This window comes from Oncorhynchus mykiss, chromosome 1 (genome assembly GCF_013265735.2).
Source record: "Oncorhynchus mykiss isolate Arlee chromosome 1, USDA_OmykA_1.1, whole genome shotgun sequence".
Classification (NCBI taxonomy): Eukaryota; Metazoa; Chordata; class Actinopteri; order Salmoniformes; family Salmonidae; genus Oncorhynchus; species Oncorhynchus mykiss.
Genome location: NC_048565.1, coordinates 1,726,408 through 1,743,595, shown reverse-complemented (window position 1 = coordinate 1,743,595; position 17,188 = coordinate 1,726,408). Strand labels below are relative to the sequence as shown.

The following is a 17,188-nucleotide window of genomic DNA, read 5'->3' as shown; positions in this document are numbered from 1 at the left end:
GAGATAGACTAGTGTCGTGTCCAGGGTTAAGGCCCTGAGATAGACTAGTGTCCTGTCCAGGGTTAAGGCCCTGAGATAGACTAGTGTCCTGTCCAGGGTTAAGGCCCTGAGATAGACTAGTGTCCTGTCCAGGGTTAAGGCCCTGAGATAGACTAGCGTCCTGTCCAGGGTTAAGGCCCTGAGACAGACTAGTGTCCTGTCCAGGGTTAAGGCCCTGAGATAGACTAGTGTCCTGTCCAGGGTTAAGGCCCTGAGACTATATGACCTCAAAGCTGTATTTATTATAACCCTCAAGGTATCATCTGTCAACACATCCTCCCCTCTCCATTTACAGCATCCTCAACATCTCATCTGTCAACACATCCTCCCCTCTCCATTTACAGCATCCTCAACATCTCATCTGTCAACACATCCTCCCCTCTCCATTTACAGCATCCTCAACATCTCATCTGTCAACACATCCTCCCCTCTCCATTTACAGCATCCTCAACATCTCATCTGTCAACACATCCTCCCCTCTCCATTTACAGCATCCTCAACATCTCATCTGTCAACACATCCTCCCCTCTCCATTTACAGCATCCTCAACATCTCATCTGTCAACACATCCTCCCCTCTCCATTTACAGCATCCTCAACATCTCATCTGTCAACACATCCTCCCCTCTATTTATAGCATCCTCAACGTTTCATCTGTCAACACATCCTCCCCTCTCCATTTACAGCATCCTCAACATCTCATCTGTCAACACATCCTCCCCTCCATTTACAGCATCCTCAACATCTCATCTGTCAACACATCCTCCCCTCCATTTACAGCATCCTCAACATCTCATCTGTCAACACATCCTCCCCTCTATTTATAGCATCCTCAACGTTTCATCTGTCAACACATCCTCCCCTCTCCATTTACAGCATCCTCAACATCTCATCTGTCAACACATCCTCCCCTCTATTTATAGCATCCTCAACGTTTCATCTGTCAACACATCCTCGCCTCTCTATTTACAGCATCCCCAACGTCTCATCTGTCAACACATCCTCCCATCTCTATTTACAGCATCCTCAAAGTCTCATCTGTCAACACATCCTCTCCTCTCTTTTACAGCATCCTCAACGTCTCATCTGTCAACACATCCTCCCCTCTTGATTAACATCTACCTCAGATAACAAATGTGAAAAAGTTGCCCAATTCTTGGGAGGGATGGCGGCAACTTCTTGTCGCGTGCTGTGCTCAAATTTATAATGGTTATCAGTCAAGACAAAATATGCCATTTTCAATCCATATTGAAGTGGAAAAGGCAACCTAAACAGTTAAAGCAAGTCACAACTTCTCTTCATAGACAAATACCTTTCTAGTTGATTATGAGTTTATTAGATAATCATAATCAGTAGGCTGCTCCAGCTGGACGACATTTCTTACCTCCTCTTCGTTGTGGCCCGTATCGAGGTCACCTCCCAGCACGTTGGCGTAGAACACCAGCTTCAAACGGAATCAAACATGATTCAAATCACTTTACAGTAAAACAATCATTTACAACTATAATATGTATAAAAATATATTTTTCCTGACAGGGCATTCCATAGCTGTGGGGGATCTGATAAAGGATTCTCCTTGCTTCTACACCTAGAGTGCTTTCAGAAAGTTTTCATACCCCTTGACCTTTCCCACTTTGTGTTACAGCCTTCATTTAAAATGGATTAAATTGTTGTTTTTTTCTTCTTCTCACCAATCTACACCCCCAAAATGACAAAGTGAAAACAGGTTTTTAGAAATGTGCTAATTTATTGACAATGAAATACGGAAATATCTTAATTGACATAAATATTCACACCTCTGAGTCAATACATGTTAGTATCACCTTTGGCTGTGCTTATAGCTGTGAGTCTTTCTGGGTACGTCTCTAAGAGTTTTCAACACCTGGATTGAACAATATTAGCAGATTATTCTTTTAATTCTTCAATATCTGTTAAATTGGTTGTTGATCATTGCTAGAAAACCACTGTTTTACGGCTGTAACACCAGGTATTGTTATAGACCAGCTCCTTGGTTGTAACACCAGGTATCGTTATAGACCAGCTCCTTGGTTGTAACACCAGGTATCGTTATAGACCAGCTCCTTGGTTGTAACACCAGGTATCGTTATAGACCAGCTCCTTGGTTGTATGGAACGAGCACGTCTGTCAGATAAGAGGGAGCGCAAGGCCGTGAACTTCAGTGCTTTTAAAAAGTAAAATGTGGTCGTCTCACCCAAGCTACCTTAAGATGAATGTAAGGTGGCTCTGTATGAGCGAGTCTGATAAATGACTTAACATGTCAAATCAATAAGACCCATACCTTCAGACACTTGGTGGCCGCCACAACGCCCTCGTCGTCGTTTACCAGACTGTCGCTGACATATTCGTTGCTGATCACCTTAATAATAACAACAACAACACATTTTATTAGTATAACGGTAGTTTCACGGTACTTTTTCCACCTGCTGTATCCTGTGCTGTTTATTTTGAGATAGAACTATTCATTACAGAGGAATCAACGCTCTTGGCAGAAAATGACAAAAAAACATTGAATTTTACATTGAATTGTAAAAGTAACTCCTGAAAGTAACTGCGTATTCTGTACAATTCAGCCTGGTCGACTGCGAGCATGAATGAAATAAAAAGCTGAAAATCAAATAAGAATGTAACGTTACCGTGTAGGTGATGAGCTGCTGAAAGGTCTCCATCATACGTCTGATGTGCTCTACACTGTACTGAGACCACAGGCGCGTCAGCTTGGCCAGGGCAGGCAGAGGGAGTTTACTCATACACTTACAGAACAGAGGCATGGCCATCTCCAGGTACTCTGGGCTGTGGAGGCTGCTGTTCTCCATCACGATGATGAAGATGTTTAGGTAGTCTGGGTTGGTGTCGTACACGTCTAGATAGGTTAGATCCAGCTCTACATTGGGAGTTAGGTAGACCAGGGCGTTGAGGAAGGCCGATTCCATCTTCTCGTTGGAGAGGAGTCTGTTGTACACTCTCCTCACAGCTTCTATGTCCACTGAGACCTCCACAGGACCCAGTCTGTTCTCCGTCGATCCCGTCGCTCCCTCCATGGACGCCGAGGCCTCTGATTCCTGCTCCATGGCGGTGGTTCTCTCCTTGTCGTCCTCGTCCTTGTCCTCATCTTTGGCCTGGTGGGTCTTACGCTGCTCCTTGGTGTTGGGGTGTTGCTCCTTGTCTTTCCTGAAGCTCTGCACCAGCCCGTCAGCGTTGGAGAAGATCCTCCCGATGACTCGGATCAGAGGAGAGTAGTCCTTCTTCCCCTCACAAATACTCAGGATCTCATACACCTTCTCCTCGGTCAGGTAACGCACCTCTGGACACAGATATGACAGAGAAAAATAGTGAGCAACCATTTTAATCTCTCTTAAATGAATGGACTATTGAATAGCATGAATGGAGAAAAGGTTTGTGTCTTCCCCACATACCGCGTCCCTCGCGGCGAACACCTTCCCCACATACCGCGTCCCACGCGGCGAACACCTTCCCCACATACCGCGTCCCACGCGGCGAACACCTTCCCCACATACCGCGTCCCACGCGGCGAACACCTTCCCCACATACCACGTCCCACGCGGCACCACCTTCCCCACATACCGCGTCCCACGCTTCCCCACATACAGCGTCCCACGCGGCACCACCTTCCCCACATACTGCGTCCCACGCGACACCACCTTCCTCCCATACCTTCCCCACATGTCGCGGCACCACCTTCCCCACATACCGCGTCCCACGCGACACCACCTTCCCCACATACCTTCCCCACATGTCGCGGCACCACCTTCCCCACATACCGCGTCCCACGCGACACCACCTTCCCCACATACCGCGGCACCACCTTCCCCACATACCGCGGCACCACCTTCCCCACATACCGTGGCACCACCTTCCCCACATACCGCGTCCCACGCGGCACCACCTTCCCCACATACCGCGTCCCACGCGACACCACCTTCCCCACATACCGCGGCACCACCTTCCCCACATGTCGCGGCACCACCTTCCCCACATGTCCCCACAAATGCTTTGGTTCCCTTCCCCAGATCTGTGCTTCGACACAATCCTGTCTTGGAGCTCTAAGGCAATTCCTTCGACCTGATGGCTTGGTTTTTGTTCTGACATGCACTGTCAACTGTGGGACCTTTATATAGACGTGTGTGTGCCTTTCCAAATCATGTCCAATCAATTGAATTTACCACAGGTGGACTCCAATGAAGTTGTAGAAACATGTCAAGGACGATCAATGGAAACAGGATGCACCTGAGCTCAATTTCAAGTCTCATAACAAAGGGTGTGAATACTTATAAGGTGTTTTTTAATTTTTTTTATAAATTTGCCAACTTTTCTAGAAACCTGTTTTCACTTTGTCATTATGGAGTATCGAGCTCAGATCGATGAGGAAAACAATTTATCTAATCAATTTTATAATAAGGCTGTAACGTAACAAAATGTATAAAAAGTGAAGGGGTCTGAATACTTTCTGAATGCATCGTTTGTTTTTCAATCAATTTCATGTGTATTGAATTGAGTTCTATTGGCCTACTGTCTGTAATTAGTGTCTGAATATTTGTCAAGGCGCGTAACAACGTGTGCAATGACGTGCTGAGTCTTGATTCAGTGCATTATTATAGGGTATTGGAATAAATCGTCTCAATCTTTTCAGCCATGGGTGGTAATATATCTCTCGGAGCTGATCCATCGTCAGTATTGTGGAATAATTCTAATGTTGAGGTAAGACTGGAAAGGGAGAACTCGGATCCGAGAGCCGTTCTTTCCATCCCACCAGTATCGACACGATGCCTCAATGTGACGCACTTAGTGAACGTTCCCTCGGTGTGCCGTTTTGGGAAACGCATGTTGCACCTTCGGCCGTTGTAGGAAAAACGCATCGTTAAAAGACACTCGCAAGTTCTATCGCTATCGGGAAACCGGGCCCTGGTCAAAAGTAGTGGTTTATATAGGGCCCTGGTCAAAAGTAATGGTTTATATAGGGCCCTGGTCAAAAGTAGTGGTTTATATAGGGCCCTGGTCAAAAGTAATGGTTTATATAGGGCCCTGGTCAAAAGTAGTGGTTTATATAGGGCCCTGGTCAAAAGTAGTGGTTTATATAGGGCCCGGGTCAAAAGTAGTGGTTTATTTAGGGACCTGGTCAAAAGTAGAGGATTATATAGGGCCCTGGTCAAAAGTAGAGGATTATATAGGGAAGAGGGAGCCATCTGGGATACACAGTGTTTACCTCTGAAGTCCTCCCTAGGGGGAAACAGGTTGTCTGTCATCTTCCCGTGGCAGTCGCCCAATAAGGCAGGTTGTGTGTCCTCGGCACTGTTGTCAGGGAAGGCAGCGGAGGGGTGAAGGTCACATAATTTGGTGTTAATTTTATAGAGCTCCAAGGCTCTGATGGCCGCCGCGTTGTGATCCAGCGGTTGAAAACCAAGACACGAAGCACACAACTCATTCGTGCAGGCCCCATTTCCACAGCCCTCTGTTAACTGCCGAAAGTAGCGCTCAATTAGATGCTTTGCAGCCGCTCTCTTCCTGTACAGGACATTCAAACAGGAAGTGACAAGTTTTTAGTATGTCAACCACACAGAACTAACATTGTCATTTCAGCAAGCCCTGACACCCACCAACTCCAATTGTTCTGACATTGTTTCTGTCGTTAGAAATTAGGATCGTTAGGATTAGCATTCCTGCAACATTATTTGGTTGAAATATAATTTAATCTCTGAGAAATTAAGCTAATTGACTGCACAGGATTAATCTAATCTTCAATAAAATGTAGTACCTAACATCCAATTTGGACCAAACTTTTTTCTAACAATGAGTTAGAACACGAAGAACCTAAATAAAAATGGACAAACGTCAATTTATATGAATCCTATAAATTAAAAAATGGACAACTTGGGTGCAATCAATTATCTTAATTTCTCAACTCAAATTATATTTCAACAAAACAATGCAGCAGGAACGCTAATCTGATCTGTTCCTCCTAATCTGATCTGTTCCTCCTAATCTGATCTGTTCCTCCTAATCTGATCTGTTCCTCCTAATCTGATCTGTTCCTCCTAATCTGATCTTCTTAATCTGATCGGTTTCTTACAATTTCAGAACAATCTGAGACGGTGGGTGTCAAACTCCTCTTTGTGCTTTTTTTTTTTTTTTTTTTTTTTATTTTACCTTTATTTAACCAGGCAAGTCAGTTAAGAACAAATTCTTATTTTCAATGACGGCCTGGGAACAGTGGGTTAACTGCCTGTTCAGGGGCAGAACGACAGATTTGTACCTTGTCAGCTCGGGGGTTTGAACTCGCAACCTTCCGGTTACTAGTCCAACACTCTAACCACTAGGCTACCCTGCCGCCCCGAGGTGAGGTGGGACGACCCCCATAACAGAGAAGATACATTATATTTACAATTTTGTTTTAAAAGCACAACAAAAAAAACGATAAAAACAGTAAGAATAAACGTGCAATGCAACAACTATGAATGTACTAATCATGAGTTAAAAATCACAGCATTACATGCATTTGGACTAAAATGGAGACCGTCTACAATTTAGCTCCCATGTTGCCAATTGGTCCATGCCAAAAATGATGCCACGTTTAAAAAAAATAACTGTGAATCACCATGGTGACAAGTCATATCAAATCAGCATGGCGATATCTAGCCTTACATGTTCAGTCCAAATAGCACTAAGATAATAATTGTGGCTCCGTGGTTAATATGGGACATGGGTATTGGCAGTAGTAACATTCCTGTACCTCTCACTTACATTCGGCTTGTTTTCACGTCCTCTGATGTAGGCAACGGTCTGAAACAAGACGGGAGGATGTTAACAAACTAACCTTTGATTTCAAAATGTTTATATATGAGGCTTCTGAAGGACTGTCTAAATACAAGTTCATAACTAGGCCAACGAATAAGTAGCTATATAGGAGGATAACTACTTCATATTCACTTGCTGTCTTCGACATGGTCAGTCACTCGGGATATGGCTACTGCTGCCTAGAGGCTACAGGACACGATGTCAACAAGCTCCTTCCATTTGTTGTTACATTTCAGAATCAGCTGGTTACATTGATGTCATGTTGTAAAACATCAGCTAGTCAGACAGACACTTCTTTACCTCTCTAGAGGGCAACTAGAGGAGAAGAATAAATACATGATGCTAGTTCAAGGTGAGCAAAGTGAAACATACCCAGAAGATACCAACCCTGCCATTACGCTTGTTTAAATTGAGCTGGGAACGCAATCATGGTTACATGAAGACACCATGGAGCCGGTGTGAGATATCGGTTGGAAAATGTACCTCAACGCAGGGATACTGTACTCAATGGGATACTGCACTCAATTTGGACCTTTATCCACACTGCTCCATGGAGAAGAAATACTGCTAGTGTTCCTGGAAAACTGCCCTTTTCGTCTTCATGCTAACTAGCAGTAGCCACCGCAGCCAATTAGGAATGTCAGTGTCAGCCAATCAGCTCCTTCACTTTTCAACGTGACGCAAATAATGTACATTTGAATAATGATTTAGTCTAGTTATTGTCAATATTACAATACTTATTTTCCACCATAATTTGCAAATAAATTCATAAAAAATCCTACAATGTGATTTTCTGAATTTTTTTTCTCATTTTGTCTGTCATCGTTGAAGTGTACCTATGATGAAAATTACAGGTCTCTCATCTTTTTAAGTGGGAGAACTTGCACAATTGGTGGCTGACTAAATACTTTTTTGCCCCACTGTATATAGCCTTGTCCTGCCAACATATTGCTCTGCAAAACATCCTATTCCCAACAGTAGAAATATGACAAACATATTGAAGAATATTATATAAAGAATTATCTGTCCACGTACATTCCTAATTCAGCCTAAATACATATTATAGAACACACACTAGCAGAGTGAGGGAGAGAGGTAAACACAATCAACAGATGGTGCTGTAAAGTAGTACCTCCGTCACTCGGTCATGTCATTGATATCAACGCTCCACAGCCACACTGGGCTAAGGACTGTTTCACCCTGTGATGTAGTCGAGTCCGAATCGAGTCCCCAAGTCCCCTTGTGCTCGAGTCCGAGTCATCAATGGCTGAAGTCCGAGTCCCAGTGCTCAAGTCAGTCACTGGGTCCCCATTAACTCAAAACAAAGTTATTTACCAAGTCAGACATAGTGTAGTGGAAAGAGGGATTATTTACCCAGTCAGATATTAAAGGAGAATACATCACAAAGGAAGAAGAAGCAATACTCCAAGCAGCAGCTGACCACTACTTGTCAGACAGAGAATTGATACTGTATACTGGTCGTTAGGGTGGGATTGGCGTGGGGTGTGGGCGGTCTGTGAGTTGCTTTTGATAATTTTATTGGATTCCTCACGTCTTAGATATTAGTAGTAATAATTATAGTCCAAATCGGATGTTAAGTACTATTTTTATTGAAGATAATATTAATTTTATAAATACAAAAAAAATCCAATTTGGGTGCAATCAATTAGGTGAACTTAAAAAAAAATCTAATTTAAACAAAATTATATTTCAGGAATGCTAATCTTGTGTTTCTAACTACAGAAACTATTTCAGAACAATTGAGCGAGACTACAAATTTAAAGACAGCCTGCTTTCTGATGGTGAAGCAAGAGTCACCTGACAAGTGAGTTTGTGTTTATACGGACAAACTGCCCCCCCTTACCGTCAACCAATCAAGGCGCATGGTGATGCGTGGTGATGAGGTACGGAACTGGATTTGGTATCTGCGAGCCTACGGAGGCTACGCAATTGCGTCAAATTAAATGTTATTGGTCACATACACATGGTTAGCAGATGTTAATGCGAGTGTAGCAAAATGCTTGTGCTTCTAGTTCCGACAATGCAGTAATAACCAACGAGTAATCTAACAATACACACCCTCCGTACGGAACCTCCAGAACACATTTCCAGGTATAAAGCATAAATGGGCTGTGTGTGAACAAGCGTAACATTAGGGTCAGCTATTTCTTGCAAAGTGAAACCCAGGATATTGAGAGCTTTGGGACTATAGCTACGGTACTATCTGCATTCAAATTGTTTTATGGAGTTGTTGACATAGCCTTGTGGAGTTGTTGACATAGCCTTGTGGAGTTGTTGACATAGCCTTGTGGAGTTGTTGACATCGCCTTGTGGAGTTGTTGACATCGCCTTGTGGAGTTGTTGACATAGCCTTGTGGAGTTGTTGACATAGCCTTGTTCTGTCCAACGTTCTCTACCTCAACCGATGAATAGTTTACCCTTTCTGCATAATTTTTTTTTGACTCATCACATATGAGCCATTTTATTCCTAGTTATATGTAGTTATATGTAAATACACTACAAGACCAAAAGTATATGGACACGTGCCTGTCAAACATTTCATTCCAAAATCATGAGCATTAATATGGAGTTGGTCCCCCCTTTTGCTGCTATAACAGTCTTCAGTCTTCTGGGAAATCTTTCCACTAGATGTTGGAACATTGCTGAGGGGACTTGCTTCCATTCAGCCACAAGAGCATTAGTGATGTCGGGCACTGATGTTGGGTGATTAGGCCTGGCTCACAGTCTGCATTCCAATTCATCCCAAAGGTGTTCGATGGGGTTGAGGTCAGGGCTCTGTGCAGGCCAATCAAGTTCTTCCACACCGATCTCGACAAACCATTTCTGTATGGACCTCTCTTTGTGCACAGGGGCATTATCATGCTGAGACAGGAAAGGGCATTCCACAAACTGTTGTCACAAAGTTTGAAGCACAGAATCATCTAGAATGTTATTGTATGCTGTAGCGTTAAGATTTCCCTTCACTGTAGCTAGGGGCCCGAACCATGAAAAACAGTCCCAGACCATTATTTCTCCTCCACCAAACTTTACAGTTGTCCCTATACAGGTACGTTCTCCTGGCCAAACCCAGGTTCATCTGTCGGATTGCCAGATGGTGATGCGTGAGAGTCCAATGGCGGCGAGTTTTACACCAATCCAGCCGACGCTTGGCATTGCGGATGGGGATCTTAGGCGTGTGTGCGGCTGCTCAGCCACGGAAACCCATTTCATGAAGCTCCCGACGAACAATTATTGTGTTGACGTTGCTTCCAGAGGCAGTTTGGAACTCAGTAGTGAGTGTTGCAACCGAGGACAGACTATGTGTAAGTGTTAAAGCATTCGGCGGTCCCTTTCTGTGAGCTTGTGTGGCCTTCAGTAAGGCCGTTCTACTGCCAATGTTTTCTTACAGATCGCATGGCTGTGTGCTCAATTTTATACACCGGTCAGCAATGGGTGAACCTGAAATAGCTGAATCCCCTAACTTGATGTTCAGATTCTTCTGCAATGTAAAGATAGACCCTTATAGTCCCAAGCACCTGATATGCCAAAGTGGACAAGTAAAAATCACTGCAAATGTGTATTTTGGCGATCTTTAGACATTCTGCTCATGCAATCGCGTCCTCGCCCTTTAGAGACAAGACTGCAGTCCAATAATATCCCCGGTGTTAGTTAGATAGATATTGTATGCTACCGACCTGTGAGTGCTGTCCCAGTCATGCAGGGCGGACTGTGTGTCTGTCTGTGGCAGAATCAGCTTTCCTTCGACAGTCTTGCTCTCATATCTTATGCACTCACCTACTATTTACGATTCGAACATATGTTCTGCGTGCCGAATGATAAGGTACAACTTTTTGGCCTGCTAAACTCCCGGGTCACAAAACATACTCGACCATTTTGTGTCAACACGGAGGTGTATCCCGGCATGCAGCGCATGGTGATCTTAAAACAACTCAACCAAAGACAGTGCAGTTAGAGATATTAGAGAGATGAGGACAAAGGAATCCCATTGGACAGTGAATGGAGAAATGGCAGACTGTCGACCAATCGCGTTCACGTCACGCGGTTGCTAAACTGAAAGTCAGGCTTTGAATCGAGAAACCTGGCTATTTTCCCTCTAAAGTACACTATTCCAAAACTATATGATATCGTGGAAAATATTTGTAATGCTGTACTTCCTTGTTCACGAAATTCTTGCTAATGTTGCGTTTTTGATCGACGCCCAATTAACTCCCATTCACTCCCATTCACTATTGCATGGGCAATTTAAACAATGCACGACGACGCATGGGCAACGTACACAATGGCCATTCACATAATTTCCATGGAGTTTCCTATCTCCTCTAAAGTATCTTTGGGATAGGGTTTAGGGAATGGACGTCCCGAGGATCCCGTATGGCACGTCACGATGACACAATAGATTGTATTTGGATTATATTTAACAGAAACGTTTTAAAATATTTCATTTGGAATAAATAAACGAGAAAAAAATTGGTGCACCTTATCTTTGTAAGAAAATATGTGAGAAAGCTAAAATAAAAACAAATAAAATCCTAAATAAAATACAATAGAGACAGAATAGATTTCCAAATCAAAACAACATCCTTCTTGAGCAGCAGATGGAAGTGGTTATTAGAGTCCTGAGCAGCAGATGGCAGTGGTTATTAGAGTCCTGAGCAGCAGATGGCAGTGGTTATTAGAGTTCTGAGCAGCAGATGGCAGTGGTTATTACAGTTCTGAGCAGCAGATGGCAGTGGTTATTAGAGTCCTGAGCAGCAGATGGCAGTGGTTATTAGACTCCTGAGCAGCAGATGGCAAGGGTTATTAGAGTCCTGAGCAGCAGAAGGCAGTGGTTATTAGAGTCCTGAGCAGCAGATGACAGTGGTTACTGGAGTTCTGAGCAGCAGATGGCAGTGGTTATTAGAGTCCTGTGCAGCAGATGGTGGTAGTCATTAGAGTCATGAGCAGCAGATGGCAGTGGATATTAGAGTCCTGAGCAGCAGATGGCAGTGGTTATTAGAGTCATGAGCAGCAGATGGCAGTGGTTATTAGAGTCATGAGCAGCAGATGGCAGTGGTTATTAGAGCCATGAGCAGTAGATGGCAGTGGTTATTAGAGTCATGAGAAGTAGATGGCAGTGGTTATTAGAGTCCTGAGCAGCAGATGGCAGTGGTTATTAGAGTCCTGAGCAGCAGATGGCAGTGGTTATTAGAGTCCTGAGCAGCAGATGGCAGTGGTTATTAGAGTCATGAGCAGTAGATGGCAGTGGTTATTAGAGTCCTGAGCAGCAGATGGCAGTGGTTATTAGAGTCATGAGCAGCAGATGGCAGTGGTTATTAGAGTCATGAGCAGCAGATGGCAGTGGTTATTAGAGTCATGAGCAGCAGATGGCAGTGGTTATTAGAGTCATGAGCAGCAGATGGCAGTGGTTATTAGAGCCATGAGCAGTAGATGGCAGTGGTTATTAGAGTCATGAGAAGTAGATGGCAGTGGTTATTAGAGTCCTGAGCAGCAGATGGCAGTGGTTATTAGAGTCCTGAGCAGCAGATGGCAGTGGTTATTAGAGTCCTGAGCAGCAGATGGCAGTGGTTATTAGAGTTCTGAGCAGCAGATGGCAGTGGTTATTACAGTTCTGAGCAGCAGATGGTAGTGGTTATTAGAGTCCTGAGCAGCAGATGGCAGTGGTTATTAGAGTCATGAGCAGTAGATGGCAGTGGTTATTAGAGTCCTGAGCAGCAGATGGCAGTGGTTATTAGAGTCATGAGCAGCAGATGGCAGTGGTTATTAGAGTCATGAGCAGCAGATGGCAGTGGTTATTAGAGTCATGAGCAGCAGATGGCAGTGGTTATTAGAGTCATGAGCAGCAGATGGCAGTGGTTATTAGAGTCATGAGCAGCAGATGGCAGTGGTTATTAGAGTCCTGAGCAGCAGATGGCAGTGGTTATTAGAGCCATGAGCAGCATATGGTAGTGGTTATTAGAGTCCTGAGCAGCAGATGGCAGTGGTTATTAGTCATGAGCAGTGGTTATTACAGTTCTGAGCAGCAGATGGCAGTGGTTATTACAGTTCTGAGCAGCAGATGGCAGTGGTTATTAGAGTCCTGAGCAGCAGATGGCAGTGGTTATTAGAGTCCTGAGCAGCAGATGGCAGTGGTTATTAGAGTCCTGAGCAGCAGATGGCAGTGGTTATTAGAGCCATGAGCAGCATATGGTAGTGGTTATTAGAGTCCTGAGCAGCAGATGGCAGTGGTTATTAGTCATGAGCAGTGGTTATTACAGTTCTGAGCAGCAGATGGCAGTGGTTATTACAGTTCTGAGCAGCAGATGGCAGTGATTATTAGAGTCCTGAGCAGCAGATGGCAGTGGTTATTAGAGTCCTGAGCAGCAGATGGCAGTGGTTATTAGAGTCCTGAGCAGCAGATGGCAGTGGTTATTAGAGTCTTGAGCAGCAGATGGCAGTGGTTATTAGTGTCCTGAGCAGCAGATGGCAGTGGTTATTAGAGTCATGAGCAGCAGATGGCAGTGGTTATTAGAGTCATGAGCAGCAGATGGCAGTGGTTATTAGAGTCATGAGCAGCAGATGGCAGTGGTTATTAGAGTCATGAGCAGCAGATGGCAGTGGTTATTACAGTTCTGAGCAGCAGATGGCAGTGGTTATTAGAGTCCTGAGCAGCAGATGGCAGTGGTTATTAGAGCCATGAGCAGCATATGGTAGTGGTTATTAGAGTCCTGAGCAGCAGATGGCAGTGGTTATTAGTCATGAGCAGTGGTTATTACAGTTCTGAGCAGCAGATGGCAGTGGTTATTAGAGTCCTGAGCAGCAGATGGCAGTGGTAATTAGAGCCATCGAGCCAAGTACCATGAAGCCGGCTCTACGCATCTGGTCTCCAGTGCGTCTCCTTGGGCCGGGTTACATGGCACCAGCATTGCGCATGGTGTCCCCGGTTCGCCTGCATAGCCCAGTGCGGGCTATTCCACCTCGCCGCACTGGCAGGGCGACCGGGAGCATTCAACCAGGTAAGGTTGGGCAGGCTCGGTGCTCAAGAGCTCCAGTGCGCCTGCACGGTCCGGTTTATCCGGTACCACCTCCACGCACCAGCCCTCCGATGGCAGCCCCCTGCACCAGGCTGTCTCTCCATCTCATCCCTACAAGTGCTCCTGCCTGTCCAGTGCTGCCGGAGCCTTCCTCCTCTCCAGCGCTGCCGGAGTCTCCCGCCTGTCCAGCGCTGCCAGAGCCTTCCTCCTCTCCAGCGCTGCCGGAGTCTCCCGCCTGTGCAGCGCTGCCAGAGCCTTCTTCCTCTCCAGCGCTGCCGGAGTCTCCCGCCTCTCCAGCGTTGCCGGAGCCTTCCTCTCCAGTGCTGCCGGAGTCTCCAGTCTGCCCAGCGCCGCCTGAGCTAAGCCGTAACACCTAACTATAACATCTTAACAAGATATAACTGCCAAAGGGGGCGGAGTTGCAGTCTACTGCTGAGACAGCCTGCAGAGTTCTGTCATACTATCCAGGTCTGTGCCCAAACAATTCGAGCTTGTACTTTTAAAAATCCACCTTTCCAGAAACAAGTCTCTCACCGTTGATGCTTGTTATAGACCCCCTTCAGCCCCCAGCTGTGCCCTGGAAACCATATGTGAATTTATTGCCCCCATCTATCTTCAGAGTTCGTTCTGTTAGGTGACCTGAACTAGGATGTGCTTATTAACACCCCGGCCATCCTACAATCTAAGCTAGATGCCCTCAATCTCACACAAACTATTAAAGAACCTACCCCAGGTACAACCATAAATCCATAACCATGGGCACCCTCTTAGATATCATCCTGACCAACTTGCCCTCTAAATACACCTCTGCTGTTTTCAACCAGGATCTCAGCGAACACTACCTCATTGCCTGCGTGCGTGATGGGTCCGCGGTTTAACGACCACCCCTCATCACTGGTCAGGGCGAGAGTTGGGTGGGTAGTCTGTTCTTTTTTCTATGTTGTGGTTTTGTGTTTGGCCTGGTATGGTTCTCAATCAGAGGCAGGTGTCGTTCGTTGTCTCTGATTGAGAATCATACTTCGGTAGCCTTTTCCCACCCTTGAGTTGTGGGTGATTATACTTTCTGTTTAGTGTGTTTTGCCCCTGACGGAGCTGTTTCGGGGATGTGCTTTTTGTTTCTTTGTTTGATAGTGTTCAGTTTAAATAAATAACATGAACAAGTACCACGCTGCGCTTTGGTCTTCACCTTCCACCGACGACCGTTACAGAATCACACACCGGGCAGCAGTAGAAATCTCTGGACTCATGGACATGGGAGGAGATTCTGGACGGAGAAGGACCCTGGGCACAGGCTGGGGAATATCGCTGCCCCAAGGCAGAGCTGGAGGCAGCGAAAGCTGAGCAGCGGTGGTATGAGGAGGCAGCACGGCAGCGCAGCTGGGATGAGAGGCAGCCCCAAAAATGTATTGGGGGGGGTCACACGGGGAGTGTGGCTAAGTCAGGTATGAGACCTGAGCCAACTCCCCGTGCTTACCGTGGAGAGATGTGTACCGGGCAGGCACCGTGTTATGCCGTGAGGCGCACGGTGTCCCCGGTGCGCAGGAATAGCCCGGTGCGTTACATTGCAGTGCCTCGTATCGGCCGGGCTAGAGTGGGCATCGAGCCAGGTGCCATAAAGCCGGCTCAGCGCATCTGGTCTCCAGTGCATCTCCTTGGGCCGGGGTACATGTTTCCAGCCCTACGCACGGTGTCCCCGGTTCACCAGCACAGCCCATTGCAGTCTGTTCCACCTCACCGCACTGGCCTGGAGACGGGGAGTACCCTACCACGGTCCTGTCTATCCGGTGCCTCCTCCACGCACCAGGCTTCCGGTGGAAGCCCCGCGCACCAGGCTGTCTCTCCGTCTCCTTCCTCCAGGTGCTCCCTCTTGTCCAGCGCTGCCAGAGTCTCCCGTCTGTCCTGAGCTGCCAGAGTCTTCCGTCTGTCCTGAGCTGCCAGAGTCTCCCGTCTGTCCTGAGCTGCCAGAGTCTCCCGTCTGTCCTGAGCTGCCAGAGTCTCCCGTCTGTCCTGAGCTGCCAGAGTCGCCCGTCTGTCCTGAGCTGCCAGAGTCTCCCGTTGGTCCTGAGCTGCCAGAGTCTCCCGTTGGTCCTGAGCTGCCAGAGTCTCCCGTCTGTCCTGAGCTGCCAGAGCCGCCAGTCTGTCCTGAGCTGCCAGAGCCGCCAGTCTGTCCTGAGCCGTGAGTCAGCCAGGAGCTGACAGAGCCATCAGTCAGCCAGAAGCTGCCAGAGCCGTCAGTCAGCCAGGAGCTGCCAGAGCCGTCAATTCAGCCAGGAGCTGCCAGAGCCATCAGTCAGCTAGGAGCTGCCAGAGCTGCCTGTCATGCCGGCGATGCCAGAATCGCCCTTCACCGGTCAGGGTGTGAGTTGGGTGGGTTGTCTATGTTAGTTTTTCTATGATTTTCTATTTCTGTGTTTGGCCTGGTATGGTTCTCAATCAGAGGCAGCTGTCAATCGTTGTCCCTGATTGAGAACCATATTTAGGTAGCCTGTTTTCAATTGTGTTTGGTGGGTGGTTGTTTTCAGTCTTTCTGTGTTTGCACCAGACAGAACTGTTTTGGTTGTTTCTTTGTTGTCTTTGTTATTCAGTGTTCAGTTTGAGTATTATTAAAAACCATGAACACTTACGACGCTGCACCTTGGTCCTCACATTCTTCCACCGAAGACAGCCGTTACAACAGTAGATCTAGCTGGTCTGTCATATTATAATGGAGACAGTAGATCTAGCTCGTCTGTCATGTTATAATATCAAATAAAATAAAATGTATTTATATAGCCCTTCGTACATCAGCTGATATCTCAAAGTGCAGTACAAAAACCCAGCCTAAAACCCCAAACAGCAAGCATAGAAAGTAGATCTAGCTGGTCTGTCAAATTATAATAGAGACAGTAGATCTCGCTGGTCTGTCATAGCATAATAGAGACAGTATATCTAGCTGGTCTGTCAAATTATAATAGAGACAGTAGATCTAGCTGGTCTGTCATAGCATAATAGAGACAGTATATCTAGCTGGCCTGTCATATTATAATAGAGACAGTAGATCTAGCTGCTCTGTCATAATATAATAGAGACAGTAGATCTAGCTGGTCTGTCATATTATAATAGAGACAGCAGATCTAGCGGGTTTATCGTAATATAATAGAGACAGTAAATCTAGCTGGTCTTTCAAAATATAGTTGAGACAGTAGATCTAGCTGGTCTGTCATATTATAATGGAGACAGTAGATCTAGCTCGTCTGTCATGTTATAATATCAAATAAAATAAAATGTATTTATATAGCCCTTCGTACA

At 45.9% G+C, this 17,188-nt stretch overlaps 1 protein-coding gene across 5 annotated transcripts in view; it reads right to left on the bottom strand.

Annotated features, from left to right (window-relative positions):
- LOC110520782 (ubiquitin-protein ligase E3A) overlaps positions 1-10,807 on the bottom strand; it is a 37,646-nt gene extending 26,839 nt beyond the window's left edge. The window contains exons 1-6 of one of the 5 annotated variants that reach the window (XM_036979059.1): positions 10,565-10,807; positions 6,816-6,854; positions 5,281-5,579; positions 2,693-3,360; positions 2,338-2,415; positions 1,423-1,482 (exon numbers count right to left, since the gene is read on the bottom strand). In XM_036979059.1, coding sequence (XP_036834954.1) covers positions 1,423-1,482; positions 2,338-2,415; positions 2,693-3,360; positions 5,281-5,579; positions 6,816-6,817 — 1,107 coding nt within the window. In that variant the 5' untranslated portion in view covers positions 6,818-6,854; positions 10,565-10,807. Of the gene's footprint in view, positions 1-1,422; positions 1,483-2,337; positions 2,416-2,692; positions 3,361-5,280; positions 5,580-6,804; positions 6,855-10,564 lie in introns of those variants that run through there. The other 4 variants (XM_036979130.1, XM_036979098.1, XM_036979162.1 and 1 more) reach the window with 4 other exon arrangements.
- Between the last annotated feature and the right edge of the window lie 6,381 nt (positions 10,808-17,188).